At 40.7% G+C, this 14302-nt stretch overlaps 1 protein-coding gene across 1 annotated transcript; it reads left to right on the top strand.

Moving 5' to 3' along the window:
- Positions 1-2643: 2643 nt before the first annotated feature.
- On the top strand, positions 2644-9212 carry LOC122074317. Its single transcript, XM_042639144.1, has 7 exons — positions 2644-3590; positions 3756-5430; positions 5969-6024; positions 6123-6391; positions 6497-6646; positions 6797-6888; positions 8946-9212. The coding sequence occupies exons 1-7, from the start codon at positions 2644-2646 to the stop codon at positions 9210-9212; spliced, it is 3456 nt and encodes a 1151-aa protein (XP_042495078.1).
- The last annotated feature ends 5090 nt before the right edge of the window (positions 9213-14302 follow it).

The raw sequence follows: 14302 nt of genomic DNA, 5'->3' as shown, positions 1-14302 counted from the left end.
CCATCATTTAAAAGTTGAAAATTGCCCTTATAACCAAAATCCAATTTTTGTTCTTGGACTGGGGGTTGACTTTTTATCCTTTAAGAATTTGATTTTTAAACTATTTTTATTGGATTCAAATAGGGGGTATTTCCTTATTTCACATGTTTCGCTCGAGTTCTCGAACCATGTTGCTACGTAGCTTTTTTTCTTGATGATTTTTCTCTAGTAAAATATGAATTTTCTGTTCACTTTATTTGAACTTGTCATCATAGTTTTCAAGGAGCCAATGAGTTGATCACCTAGGTGAGGGTGCGATGTCTTGTTTTTCAAGGCATGCATAAAATAGGGTTTATTTTAGGACCTTCCAGGTTATGTTATATTCGTTATTTACTAATATACTCACCAATTTTTGCTAATATAAGTCTAGTTGATCCTAAGGGAAAGTTCTCATGGTTTCTAGCGATCCTAAGCGTTGAAGAGGGGAAAAAATGAAGGTGACACCAACAAGACATCAAGGCGTTGCCTAGGTGACCAAGGTGCCTGGACACGCCTAGATGACGCTTTGACAACTATGTTAATTATCAACTAATTAATCGGGTGAGTCTCAGTCGGGCTTTAATCAGGTAGTCTCGATCAGGTCGAGCCTGAAATTGACACCCCTATGTTTGGAATTGGAGAATATAAGTGGGCAGGGTTCTTTTTCCCTTAAAAAGAAGATAGAGAGAGTAAGGGGAACTCAGACACGTCTGTCGATTTTTTTTTGACAGGGGAGTGAATCGACTCTTCTAACGTATTTGAAGGAGGGTTGGGTGAGAAACTCTGAGGCGGAGATGACTCAACCTTTGGGCGGCGATCACACTAGTCATGGTGGTTGGCCCCCGGATCGTGGAAAACAAAAATGCATCACGGATTTTTGGAGCCCTACTCACTCCTTGCAGGTGCCCCTAATCCCTGCTGCAGACCTGGGTACTGGAAAAACAGCCACCCCTGAGGCCTCGGAGGCTAAGGAGGACGATCAATATGTGGATGAGATGACAGCTGCAAACGATAGAGAAGGAGTTAGAAGACCCTCTTATGCTACGATTGCCCGTCGTGCCCTACCAGACGTCGAGGATTTGCCCGAGCCTATCCACACTGGCTCCCTTACTAAAGTGATTATCCCACAAGAGGCATATGAAGAAAAATTGCAAACTTTTAATTATGCTTTAATCGGTAAGGTGAACTTCATATATGTCTCCATGAACGATGTGAGACACGATTCCAAGGAAGCTTGGAAGCTTAAAGGAAAAGTCAATCTTGCACCCTTAGGCAAAGGATACATTCTATTTCGATTTGAACTAGAACGGGATATGACGTCCATGTGGAAGAGAGGCCCGGTCAAGGTACGAGGACAAACCATTCGTTTTCAAAGATGGCGTCCAGAATTCAACATTAATGAGGACCAAATCCAGACCAAGTTGGTGTGGATTCGATACCCTGGTCTTCCAATGGAGTATTGGCATGAGCGAATTCTGCTATCTATGGCTAAGGCCTCAGGTAGACCCGTGGCGATTGATCATCGCACGATGACTGGCTCGATGGGAGACTACGCTCGAGTTCTCATGGAGATTAAAGTAAAAAGTAGCCGCCTTGAGGAAATTCAGGTGGAGCGGAAGCAGCCAGGCAAGGATATTTTGTTTTGGTTCACGCAGTGCATTACATACGAAGATGAAATAAAGAGATGTAATTTTTGCAAGAAATTGGGACACTCTACTGTCGAATGCAAAATCAAAATGGGGGCTGCACGGAGGAATGAAGAGGTGAGAGAAGAGGAAGATGATAGTGAGGAAGGCCATAGCAGATCAAAAAACCCAAGAGAGGGAGTGGCTGAGGAGACCGGCGATCATAGCAGCGGCATAAACTTACCGATGGAAAGAGAGAGATCCAATCCTCTGTTTATGGAAACATACCATATAGATCATGATTTGCAATTGAGGGAGGATTCGTTGGCTGAATTAAATGGGAATGGCAACAAAACAGGTCTTGGTCAATTGGAAATTTTACTCCCCACAGATCACATCCAAGGAAATTTGAATTTTCAAAACACTATTGAAAACCCGCTGGGTAACAATTGTCATCAGTCAGACCCATCGGGCCATGACAATTCCTTGTCCGAGAGTGATTCTGACCACAGGGAGGAATCCTCCGAGGGCGATGCAGAGACTGATACCTAAGGGGTGATAGTTGTTGCAGAGAGCATGTCGGTTCCTTGTACACTTTATCCACGTAAAAACCGAATAGCATATGTTGTTTCTCGTGGAGGTCGCAGGCTTACTAAAGCAGGCAAAGATGGACTAGGAAAAGAGTGGGGCAGCCATGACCACGTCATCTCAGAAGTTTTTGAAACTCAGGTTATAGGTGGTAGGGTGGTTATACAACACCAAGAGGTCGCAGCAATTGACCAAGCCATCTGCCAGGCAGAGGCAGATAAAAGGAGGAAGGAGAAAGGTGTCACAGAATCGGGGCAGACCTCAACGTCTGACCGTCAAGCTGCCTCCAAGAAGTGACTTTATGAAAATCCTCTTCTGGAACATTAGAGGTATCAAGAAGGCAATTGGAAAGAGAGCCTTGAGCGACTTAGTCAAGTAGAAGAACCCTGATCTTCTGTGTCTCGTGGAGCCGATGGTGAATGTAAGCGACTTTCCAAGCTTATTCTTTAACAAATTGGGATTTCATTCTGATTTCATTTATAATAACCGTGGTGATAGAAATTCAAATGTATGGATTTTGTGGAGGAGAAATTTAAATACTCCTGTGGCTATCTCTGAGTCTGAGCAACACGTGACGATAGCCATGAATTGGGGCCTACAACAGATTCATATTTCATTTATTCATGCGAGCTGCTTCAGAGTGGATAGAAGAATGCTATGGTTGGACTTAATGCATGATTCACCTCAGCCCCCCACCCCTTGGGCGATTATAGGAGACTTTAATGCGACCCTGTACTCTCATGAAAAGCGCGGTCCTGGAAGCTTCAGTTTGGGCTCAGCTGCAGAGTATGGGGCCATGGTAGATGCATGTTCTATGTCTCAGATACCTTCAACAGGCAGAAAATTTACCTGGTCCAATAATCGACGTAGGGGGAATGTATGCGCTGTTTTGGACAGAAGCTTCTGCAATGAAGAATGGATCACTTGCTTTCAAGATTGCTCTCAGCTAGTCCTTCCGCGGATAGCATCTGACCACACTCCTTTGGTGCTGATCTCCAATACTAACCAGCGTCCTCATAATTGCCCCTTCCGATTCCACCAGTTTTGGATGGATCATGGTGACTTTGAGCAGGTTGTGGCAGAATCGTGGGCGGAATGGGTCTCAGGCTCGTCGATCCTTGCTCTTATGCTGAAGCTAAAGCGCCTCAAAGGAGTCCTTAGCTGTTGGGCGAAATCTACATTCCCAAACTTTGAACGAGCTCTGGAGGAGGCAAAACAGCAATTAGTTCAAGTGCAGGATCAGATTGATGGCAATGGGATGAACGACCAGCTGTTTGCACTGGAGGCAGATGCTAAAATGGGTCTAGCCAAGGCTCTAAAAAATCATGAGAAGATATGGGCTGAGAAGGCGAGAATTAGGTGGATGAAATATGGAGATAGAAATTCAAAATTCTTCTATTTATTTGCAAAAATGAGAAGAAATAGAAATACAATCAGAGCTTTAAAGAAGATTGACAGATCCTATGTGGAAGAGCAGCCTCAATTGGGGGAATATATTGTTGACTTTTATGAAAACTTCCACAGGTCCATTCCAACGCTAGACCATTTAGATCTCTTGGAAAGTATTCCGAAAACTCTCCAGGAAATTGATAATTTTTGGCTCGATTCGCTCCCAGGTGATGCAGAAATTAGAACAGCAATGTGGGAGTTGGATCCAGACAGTTCGCCTAGCCCTGATGGTTTTTCTGGTGCTTTCTTTAGGAGATGCTGGAGCATAGTGGATAGAGAGGTCTGCAATGCTGTGAGATTTTTCTTTAGGAAAAAGTATATGCCCCCTGGAGTCAATAATAATTTTTTAGTTCTGATTCCCAAGATGGAAGGAGCGGAGACCCTTGATAAATTCCGCCCGCTGTGTATGGGCAATTTTTTCTACAAAATAATTTCAAAAGTGATGGCCCTTCATCTTGAACCTCTCCTTCCCAGACTTATTTTAGAAGAACAGGGGGCTTTTCAAAAGGGTAAGATGATCCATGACAATATCTCTGTTGCTTCAGAACTAGCAAACTTGATGTTTTCTTCTACAAAAGGAGGTGGTCTGGGTCTAAAAATAGACATCAGTAAAGCATATGACACCATCTCTTGGAGCTTCCTATTCCAAGTAATGCGGCGCTTTGGCTTTTTTGAGATATGGATTAAACGTCTCCATCAAATCTTGTCATCTACAAAAATATCTGTCCTGGATAACGGAGGTCCACAAGGTTTTTTTGGGGTGGAGAGAGGATTGAGACAGGGAGACCCTATTTCTCCCATGCTCTTCATCATAGCAGAAGAAGTTTTGTCAAGAGGCTTGTCAAGACTGGTCCAGAGCAAGATGATACAGTCAATCCAGGGCCCCAGAGGCACTCCTACTCCAGGGCATATTCTTTTTGCAGACGACATTTTCATCTTCTCGAATGCTAATCTGAGGTATGTTCGCAATCTGAAAGACTTTCTAATGAATTACCAAGAATTCTTTGGGCAATGTATCAATCTTGAGAAGAGCAAGCTTTTTCTGGGTAAAGTTGCTCCTGATCGTAGACAAACAATCTCTGAGACCCTGGAAATTCCTATTTGTAGCTTTCCTACTCGCTATCTTGGTGTGAAAATTTTTAAGGGAAGGGTAAAGAAGGAGGCACTGATGCCTGTGATGGACAGAGTTAAAGGCCATTTAGCTGGCTGGAAAGGAAAGCTTCTGTCAATGGCAGCAAGGATAGAATTGGTTCGATCGGTTGTCTCTGCCATTCCAAATCATAGCTTTGCTGTTTATTGGTGGCCATCATCTCTCCTTGAAACAATGGAGAGATGGATGAGAAACTTTATTTGGACTGGCGAGGTGGATTCTTCTAAGGCGATCACGGTCAGATGGGACTTTGTTTGCAAGCCAAAGGAGGAGGGGGGCTTGGGGATTAGAAGACTTAGAGATACAAATATGGCTATGCTCAGTAAGATGGTGTGCCACTTCAAGCATGGGAAGCATGCCGCCAGTTCTTTTCTCAGGGCAAGATTTGTCAAGAAAAATGGAGCTCATAATATGGACTGCAGGCACTCCTCTATCTCCTTGGGCATCAGAAAGGTGTGGAAGTTTGTGGATCTGAATGAAAGGTGGATCATTGGTAATGGGGGCCTAGCAAGATTCTGGAAAGATAAGTGGTGGGGACCCAAGGCCATCATGGACGAGATTCAGGATGCGGATATCTCTCTCCTGGACTCTGATGCCAAAGTAGGTGATTTTATTTGAAATGGCAAATGGACCCTTCCAGACGTGAACTCAGACCTACTACGGTATATTTTTAAAGCAATTAAAGAGGTTAAAATCCCCACGTATCAAGTAGAGGACGTATGCATTTGGCAACTGACTCCGCTGGGATCTTTCTCTACCGCTTCTGCTTGGGAAAGTATAAGAAGAAAATCACCAAAAGTGAGCTGGAATTCCTTGATTTGGCATAAAGGTCTCCCTCCCAAATACTCTACTTTGGGATGGCGTCTTGCCCATGAGAGGCTCCCAACAGATGAGATTACAAGAAAGAAAGGAGTCCAAATGGTGTCTCGATGTTCTCTCTGCAACCAGGCGGAAGAAATCACCAACCATATTTTTCTACACTGCCAATATGCGATGGCCATTTGGGAGAATTTTACAAATTGCTTTGGTGTCCGCTGGGCAGATCACAACTCAGTGACATGTTTGATAATGTGGTGGAAGAGGAAAGCGAGATCTATCAATCTGAAGTCTCCTTGGCTGATGGGGTTTACTATTATAGCTACCCATATCTGGTGGGAACGTAACAGAAGACGATATGAGGGCACAGCTAGGAATGTGAACTACTCCTATGAATATATTCGACATGAAATTTGTCTCTGTGTAGGCCGCTCCAAGGGTGAGATTAAATCAACTCCTGATTTAATTTGCTGCAGGAAATTGGGTCTATCTGTAGAAAACCAAAAGGATACGCCTCCTCTTGAAGTGCATTGGTGTAAACCTCCGATAAATTGGATCAAAATAAATGTGGATGGCAGCTCTCTGGGCAACCCAGGTAGAGCAGGGGCAGAAGGCATCTCCAGAGATAGTGAGGGGCGCGTTTGTAACTCCTTCAGTTCCTTCTTGGGTATCAAGAAGACCTATGAAGCAGAATTTGAAGCGGTCCTGGAAGGAATCACGCTCGCTCAAAATATGAATGTCAGAGGTCTCTGGATCGAGTCAGATTCGACAACTGTGGTGACTGCGATACAAAAAAATCAAATTCCTTGGTTTATCCTTCAAAAGTGGATTTGCACCCTTCCTTTCTTAGAATCTACTCCATGGAAGATCACCCACTGCTATAGAGAAGTGAACACTGCTGCGGACTATCTGGCGAAGAAGGCATCCAAGTCAGGTGTCTCTGCTTGCGCAGTGCCTTTACCGAATCATATTAATGTCGATTTAGAGGATGATGTGTTGGGTAGGCACAGGTACCGCTTCTTCTAGGGTTAAGCTTGCCTCCTCTGCTGATGGCCATGCCAAGGTGGAGGTCTCAAGTGGCTCTAGGGGTCTTGGGCTTGCCCTTTTTATTTTCTTTGTACTCTCATTTTGCTTTTAATAATATTCACAGCTTTAGCAAAAAAAAAAGCAGAGACTTCAAACATGCACCAATCAATCAATGATGATTCACTCATGGAGACAAGCAATAAAAAGATCAAGGACGTATTAGTTTTCTCCAATAACTATGATTTAAGGCTTAGTTTAAACTCATGTTTTCAATTGTAACCATTTAGTTTTACTGTTTTTCTAATTTGGCGCCTTCAATTTATAATAAGCTGCAATGTGACGCACCATAAAAGAACAAAACTAAGCAATCAAGATTTCACAAAAAAATTGAAAAAAGTTGGCACAGCTTCCTCTTTTTCAGCTTCTTCCTCTGCATCTGCCTCTCACCTTGCTCAGTCAGGTATTTTCCATGACTCTTTGAGTTCTAGTCCTTCCTGGCTCCTTGATTCAGGAGCCTCTGACCTGTTTTGTTCATACCTTGTTCGGGTAAGGACAAAGTTCAAGTTGTAGATGGATCCTTATCGTCCATATCTGGTATAGTTTCCGATACATGTTCTCCAATTATATCCCTGTCCTCTTTTCCTGAAAAGTCTCATTGTCAAAATGAACCCTGGTAGACCATTTCTGTGCTCTATCACTATAATCAGTTGGTTCACATCTCCAGACTTTAATTTTCATTTCTGATGGACTTACCAAAATAATTGGACCAAGCAAGTGGATGGTGAACCGATAATCAAGACTCTACCTCTTCCGGTTGCTTCTGATTGCCTACTCTAAAGTCTTTGTCCAGAAGGTCAGCAGCAGTAGACAAAATCAATGTCATTATTTTAGTACTTCTATCTTGGACTTCTATCATGAACTTTAATTTGACATTGGTCCGAAGATCATATTTTTTTTTTCTTCAGACTGTCTAAAGCTTGAAAATGGAACTAATTATTCCAGTCCCTCTATTTATGCTATAGATTTTAGAATGACCTAGACAGAGAGCCTGCTCTATGACTGAACTTTATAGGCTGGACTCTGGGTTAAAAGATTAGATGTATATAGGTTGCATACAAATGGACTACCAAATTGGGTTTCAATAGGTGCTACTTTGAAAGAAACAAAGAATTTTGCGGGGGTCCAATGGAAAATAGGACAGATTATGGTTTGGTAGAAGCAAAATAAAAGCAGATAAGAGCAAATAAATCTCATATTTGGGAAAAACAATCCCAGATAATAGGACCAGAACTAAAGAAACAAAGGATATCAAGAGGAACTTGGCCTTTCTTGATAATGAAGAAAAACATCTAGAAGATAGGCCAATTAGTCTTTCCTCAGACTGGATTATACTTTAAACAGAATTTCACAATTAAGAGTGATTACGAAGTCACAATGCAGAAGGATGTTAAACTGTTTTCTTTTCTTTTCCTTAGATCAGTGACAGGGACAATTTTATTGGAGATGGGAAGGAGAGATGCAAGAAAAGGCCTCCAACACCCTTCCTTGGGACACCACAACGGAGCCCCCCAAACAAAAAATAAATTATGGATAGAACACTCGTAAAATATATCAAAGATAAAGAAACAATTATAACAATCAACAAGAACTAACTTCAGAGGAACTCTTACCAATGAATCATCGCATCTTTTCAGAACCAGAGATGATTGCCGTGCTTAATGTAACCCCTCGAGCATTCCACTCTTAGAACCCAATAGCATCTGGGTTTGCTTGTATCACACCCTAGAGGAAGCAGTCTAAAAGATGCCACACCTCTTAGGACCTCTCCAAGCTTGTCTTTTGGGTCCATTTGATGTCCAGATTTCCCCGTCTTGCCTGTTACAAGGTTTTTGCTATGCATATGTTCTCCATCACTTCATTTCTATTTTCTTTTCGCGTCAGTCATAGGAGTTACCACTCCCAGCATTTGAGGATACATGCTTAGATTTACTGTTTACATCCATCCATATACCAACCACAATCAAGTATTTTCAATGGCTCATGGAAATTGAAGCATCCACTTATTTAGTGGTGGTTAAAGAAGAATGTTTGAAATTCACTTTCTGATCAATGTCAAACAGGAAATCAAAGCTATTCTTTTTCCGTTTTGAGACACATCTAAGTTGTCTTCATAAAATATTAAAATTTTAGATTCTGGCATGAAGAATTTGGGGTAGGAAGTGCAAGTAATCCTTGATCTTTTGTATTGAACTTACTTCTGGGTTGATTTGCAGGAAGCCTTGTATAACATTGCTCGAGCATGTCATCACGTTGGACTTGTTACACTTGCTGTGTCATATTATGAGAAAGTGCTGGCAATTCGTGAGAAGGATTACCCTATCCCAAAGCTTCCTAATGAGGAATCAAGCCTTACAGAAATTCAGAAGCCAGGTTATTGTGACCTTCGCAGAGAGGCTGCATACAATTTGCACTTGATATACAAGCAAAGTGGTGCCTTTGATCTTGCTAGGCAGGTCCTCAAAGACCATTGCACTCTCTGAATAGACTTTTCAAAGTCAACATGTATTATATGGTTCAAATACAAGCTCATACCAATCTTAAGTTTTATGGTTTTCTCATGTCTGCTGTATCATTCAAGACTCAGGGGACCTCGAATGCTGAAAAATTACATGCCATAGCTAACACCACCTCTGTTGAACTTGGGGCCTTGACAAATTGAGGAAATTAGGGATGCAAACAGGTGGTGTAGGGTTGGTAATGGCCTTGTCCGTACACTTACATGGATGGTCATTACCCTTGGGGTAAGGGTATGAATTGCGTTACTCACAGGTAGAAACCCTATGTGGGAAGTGGCCCTATTTATTTCGTCAATGTCAGGAATAGGGCATAACCTTACCTCATTAGAAACAGATCTCTCAAATAAAGAACCACACAAAGAAACCACTCCGCATAAAATTATCTTCTAAGCTCAGTCAATTCTCAGTGATAACTACACATGAAGAAACCAGAGACCTAACTGTGATACATGCATGAGCTGATCATGATCTGGGTATTGGTTATGTGAATAGAATAGAGTAGATTATTATATATAACAACTGGTGAAATATTGGGCCTGGATTCACCCACATGGGTAGTTGCCAATGAAGCAGAATTTCCCTCTTGATAGACATAGCTATAAACAAGGGAGATTCTGTTTCATTGGTAACTACCTATCTGGGAGGACCCTATGTGGGAAGAGAATCTGGACTCTAGAATGGAATTTCCCTTGTTTTGGGGTCCGTCTGATTTCTGGGAGCATGAAATCAGATTGGTATAACCAAGCAGAATTCTACTCCCAATCTGCTCTTGTGAAACAAAATTTACCGGAATCAAGAATTAGGAGTCATAAAAATCAAGGCCTTAATAAATGATCAAGTCAGTGCAGTTTTTAAACGATTGGGCTTGGTCAGTACTTTAAATGGTGTGGTACTTGTTATAAGTGACTAAATTTGTGGAGAAAAAATTTAACAAGTGATCAACCCAGGCCATTTCTTATATATCAAATAATGGGAAGTTATTCATTTTCCGTATTGGCTCACGATGAAGATGACATCGCAGTTGACTTCCTCTTCCCTTCCATTCTAACCAAACATAATATTAGGAGCCCTTTAACCCAATACCTCCTAGTGGCAATGGACTTCCAGGCACCACATGCTATCAAGTGCGCTAGGCACTTATTCAACAATACTAGATGATCATTCTAGCTTCCTTTTGTATTATAGAATTGTTCACCAATGATAAGGGGTGTGCAATAGCTGGGTTGGGCTGAGTTTTCTTTTTTTCTTTTTTCTAGTTGTTATCTATTATGTGTAAAATGGAAGAACACAATTTCATTGGAACATGAATGACAAAATAATCGAGCCAAACTAGGTCATTATTTATCCTTCAAATATCATAATTAGTAACAGATAGCACAAACAAGAGAACTGAAAGATAATCCTATCTTCAAATGCTGCTCAACCTAATTTTTTTGTCCAGACCATTCCATTCTTGTTTATCCAATGACAGACTTCAATTTGACCAGGTCCAAAACCCAGTAGCTTAAAAGGTTGATGGTTTGGGTTCCAGGTTGATGTGTCATAGTGGCATGCCATGATCACATGATTCACTTTTTTCTTAACATATATATCAATTGCATATACTTTTACTTTCTGTAAAACATGACAATAACAGACCTGAAATGGGAATGGTTGACTATGACATAAGGTTGGTGGTTCATAGAAGTTTCCATATATGAGTTTCACAGCTCCAATTGTGACATTCTCACAAGATCCTTCAATACTCTCAGTACTCCATATACGTACGTGATGCCCTAATTTTTCGACAACAAAATCGATGAGATCCTTGGCGGAAGTCACGCAGGTGCTCTTTTAACATGTCTCTAGGGTGTCTTGAATATATTCATCCATGTTTGATTCATCTACCACATCAAAAAGCTTCTTTACTTCATCAATCTGGGCAAAGGAAAATGGGATTTTTAATGCCAGAGGTTGCGGTAAGAATGATATATATGGCATTGGGTCTCTTAGATTAGGGATAGACATGAAACTTCTCTCTTTCACCATTGATTCCCCAAAAAATGGCAATCCATCTTTGCCCGAAATTGATAGGCGTGTGTCTTTTGGAGAGGTTTCATAAATCTTTATGGCAATATTCCACTGAGGTAATTGTGGTAGCGTTATATGTTCCATTGTGTTACTCACTAGTGTATTTGTAGAACAAACAACATTAGCCTGCTTACAGAACAAACGCAGGTGGGAAGCTAATTCATTTTTCTCTATAAGTTTCATAAACACTGCCACTTGATGTAGGCTTAATGGAGAAGCCTTTGTAGCTAACCAATGTGGAGGGAGTGGAAGACCAATATGCTCTTCCCAGTACTGTGAGAAGGCATTTTCAGCCTGAGAAACCTGAGAAACCTGAAAATTCATTGGGAAAAAATATGAACAAAATAAGAAAGATTATAAAATAACAACCACTAAAAATGTTGAAAAAAAAAAAAAAAACATTTTTCTTGCACAAAAGAATGATACTATCAGAAATCCAAGCATCAGAATGGGATTTGTCACGGTGGATCTAAAACAGAGAACAGAATGAGTTGGGTCTATGGCTTTGAATGGGTTAGGTTTGTTGCATTGAGAGAAGAGTTTGAATACATATAGATGAATATTTGAGTCCGGATTCTTAAGAACCAATCAAGTGGAATCTCCATTACATCTGACACAGGGTTAGATGGATGGAGATTCAATTTCATTGGCCCTCCCTCGTGGGGTGACACCCCATGTGAAAGAGGATCTAGACTGGGAAATTTTTATGGTATCAACAAATAGGAGTGGGGATGACCACAAATACCAATTGGTGTAAAGCTTAACTGTCTTATTCAGATAAAAGCTTCAAGAACTAATTCATTAATGATATACATGAATACAAGACCAGAAATTATGGGTGAGTTCCCAATCCATTGTCGACAACTACCATGACGATAGCCCTTTAAAATCAATAAAAGCTACCCCAAAATCCATGGCAAAGAATTCTGATGCTTTTTCATTCAAAAGCAGGGAGAGGAATTGTTATCAATCAGGGCCAAAGAAGAGGGATACAAGTGATTGTAGATTGAAAGCCATTGAAAATGGTAAACTAATCTATTCATAAGAGGTCCATTAGGGCTCAATTTAGGTTTCTAAATCTCGACATATCCATCTATCAAATTTGAGTCCTACTTGGTTAAGAATTCAACTTTCGCAATGGATTGAAACGTCAACCCACAGCTTGTTTCTGGGAAATCAAACAAATTACTATGCTGAATTTTGTGTGCTCACGGAAGGTATAAAAATGGAAAATCAGAAGGGATGGGATTCGTTATGGATTGAAACCGACTTAATAGCAGTTACGATTTCGGTTCAAGCCAACATGATTCTACGGTATGCAATGCAAGACTGGCGTGCCTTGCATCAAAGGATGAGCTCAAAAATGTGGAAAAATCTCCCATTGTTTCAAAGAGCTGACTTTCTTGCCAAGGAACCTGCAAAATCTGGTTTGTCTGGATATAACATAACACTACCAGCTTACATAAGAAAATAGATTGCCATGATGCGGCATCAAGACCAAGATATTGATTCAGATAAGAGGATTTTTATTCTCTACTGATGGCAATGCCGTAGGTGGAGTTCATTGATCCTGTTTAATTCATTTTTTGAGAGTGTATGAGTTCCTTGCTGAAGGCACTGCCGAACGTGAGGAAATATCGCATCTCCTTGATTTTGTCTTGATGGATCTTTCACTTTTTTCGCTAAAAATTCATTGTATTAAAAGAAGGAGAAAAAAGAATATACAAAGCAATATCACATTGATGGATCTTTCACTCTTTTTTAATAAAGTTTATGAATTTCTAGCCAAAAAAGGGGAGTGATAGTAATTGCCCTTCACTTCTATGTTTTTTTTTTTTCTTTTTTTACTAAGAATCAGCAACTAAATTTATTAAAAGGAATGAAAGAATTTGAGATTACATCCTCATTGAGCTGTTATTCCACCTTTGGCATCGCCATCAGCAGAATGAACAAATCAAGCAAAAAGAAAACATAGAAAAATTATAAGAATCTGAATATAGGCCTCTGTTGAGCATCCCAAATCGGATCTTGAACAATAAATGGAGGAGTGTCCTAGGTAGCAGTGGACATGGTTGCAGCGGAAAGCTTTGCTAACTTTTCAGCAACAAAATTAGCCTAGCGGAAACAGTGTGTCACAGACCATGTCAAGCTATCCAAGAAGGCTTTACAATACCACATTGCTGTGGTAGTAGCCAACGGATGTTATGGTTACGAATGCAAAGTACCACAAAATGAGAATCACATTCAACCCAGAGTTTTTTATGTTCAATGCCATTGCCTTCCGAATTCTAATGAAAAAAGCTGCAAATTCTGCTATAAAGTTTTGATAATTTGCAAAACATACAAGCTTTCCACCCCGGCTGTCTCTAAAAATGCCACTAGATCCTGAGAGGCCTTGATTTCCCAGCGAGCAACCGTATCTAACTTCTGTGTGAATAACCTTCCACATACCTTTTTTAAGTCATAATAACCTCCCATATGATTGGACCTAGGAACCTTCAAATTGCAGCTCTAAGAACCAATTTTGAGACTTTCAAGTCTGCATGACCATGGAAGGAAAAGTTGGAGAGGAGGGAAAATTTAGAAATTTTGTCACAGTAGGAATTGGTAAGAACAGTTTAGCCGGAGAAAAGATACCACATTTTTTTTTGGGGGGGGGGGTGGGGGATTGATGATAGCACCATTATTATTCAAAGAAAACAAGGCAGTAGATAATTAAGAAATGCCTAATGAAGCAACATGCCAAAATTTCTGTTTTAGAAGCTTTATGGCAAGAGTTTTTTGATTGATAGGCTCTAGAGGGTATTTCTAGACTGGCACCAAGTTTTAACACAGATAAAATGCATCAGTTTCAACCATATGGATAGGATGCAGCATAACCCTTCCATTTTTTTTTTGGAAACCCGCTCATGCAAGTGAGTTGACTGGTGTACATGTAAAGGTGCAATAGAGTTGGGTTGGGCTGAGTTTTTTTCTTCTACAAG

The sequence above is a fragment of the Macadamia integrifolia genome, chromosome 3, assembly GCF_013358625.1.
Source record: "Macadamia integrifolia cultivar HAES 741 chromosome 3, SCU_Mint_v3, whole genome shotgun sequence".
Classification (NCBI taxonomy): Eukaryota; Viridiplantae; Streptophyta; class Magnoliopsida; order Proteales; family Proteaceae; genus Macadamia; species Macadamia integrifolia.
This window is presented reverse-complemented; position numbering and strand designations above follow the sequence as displayed.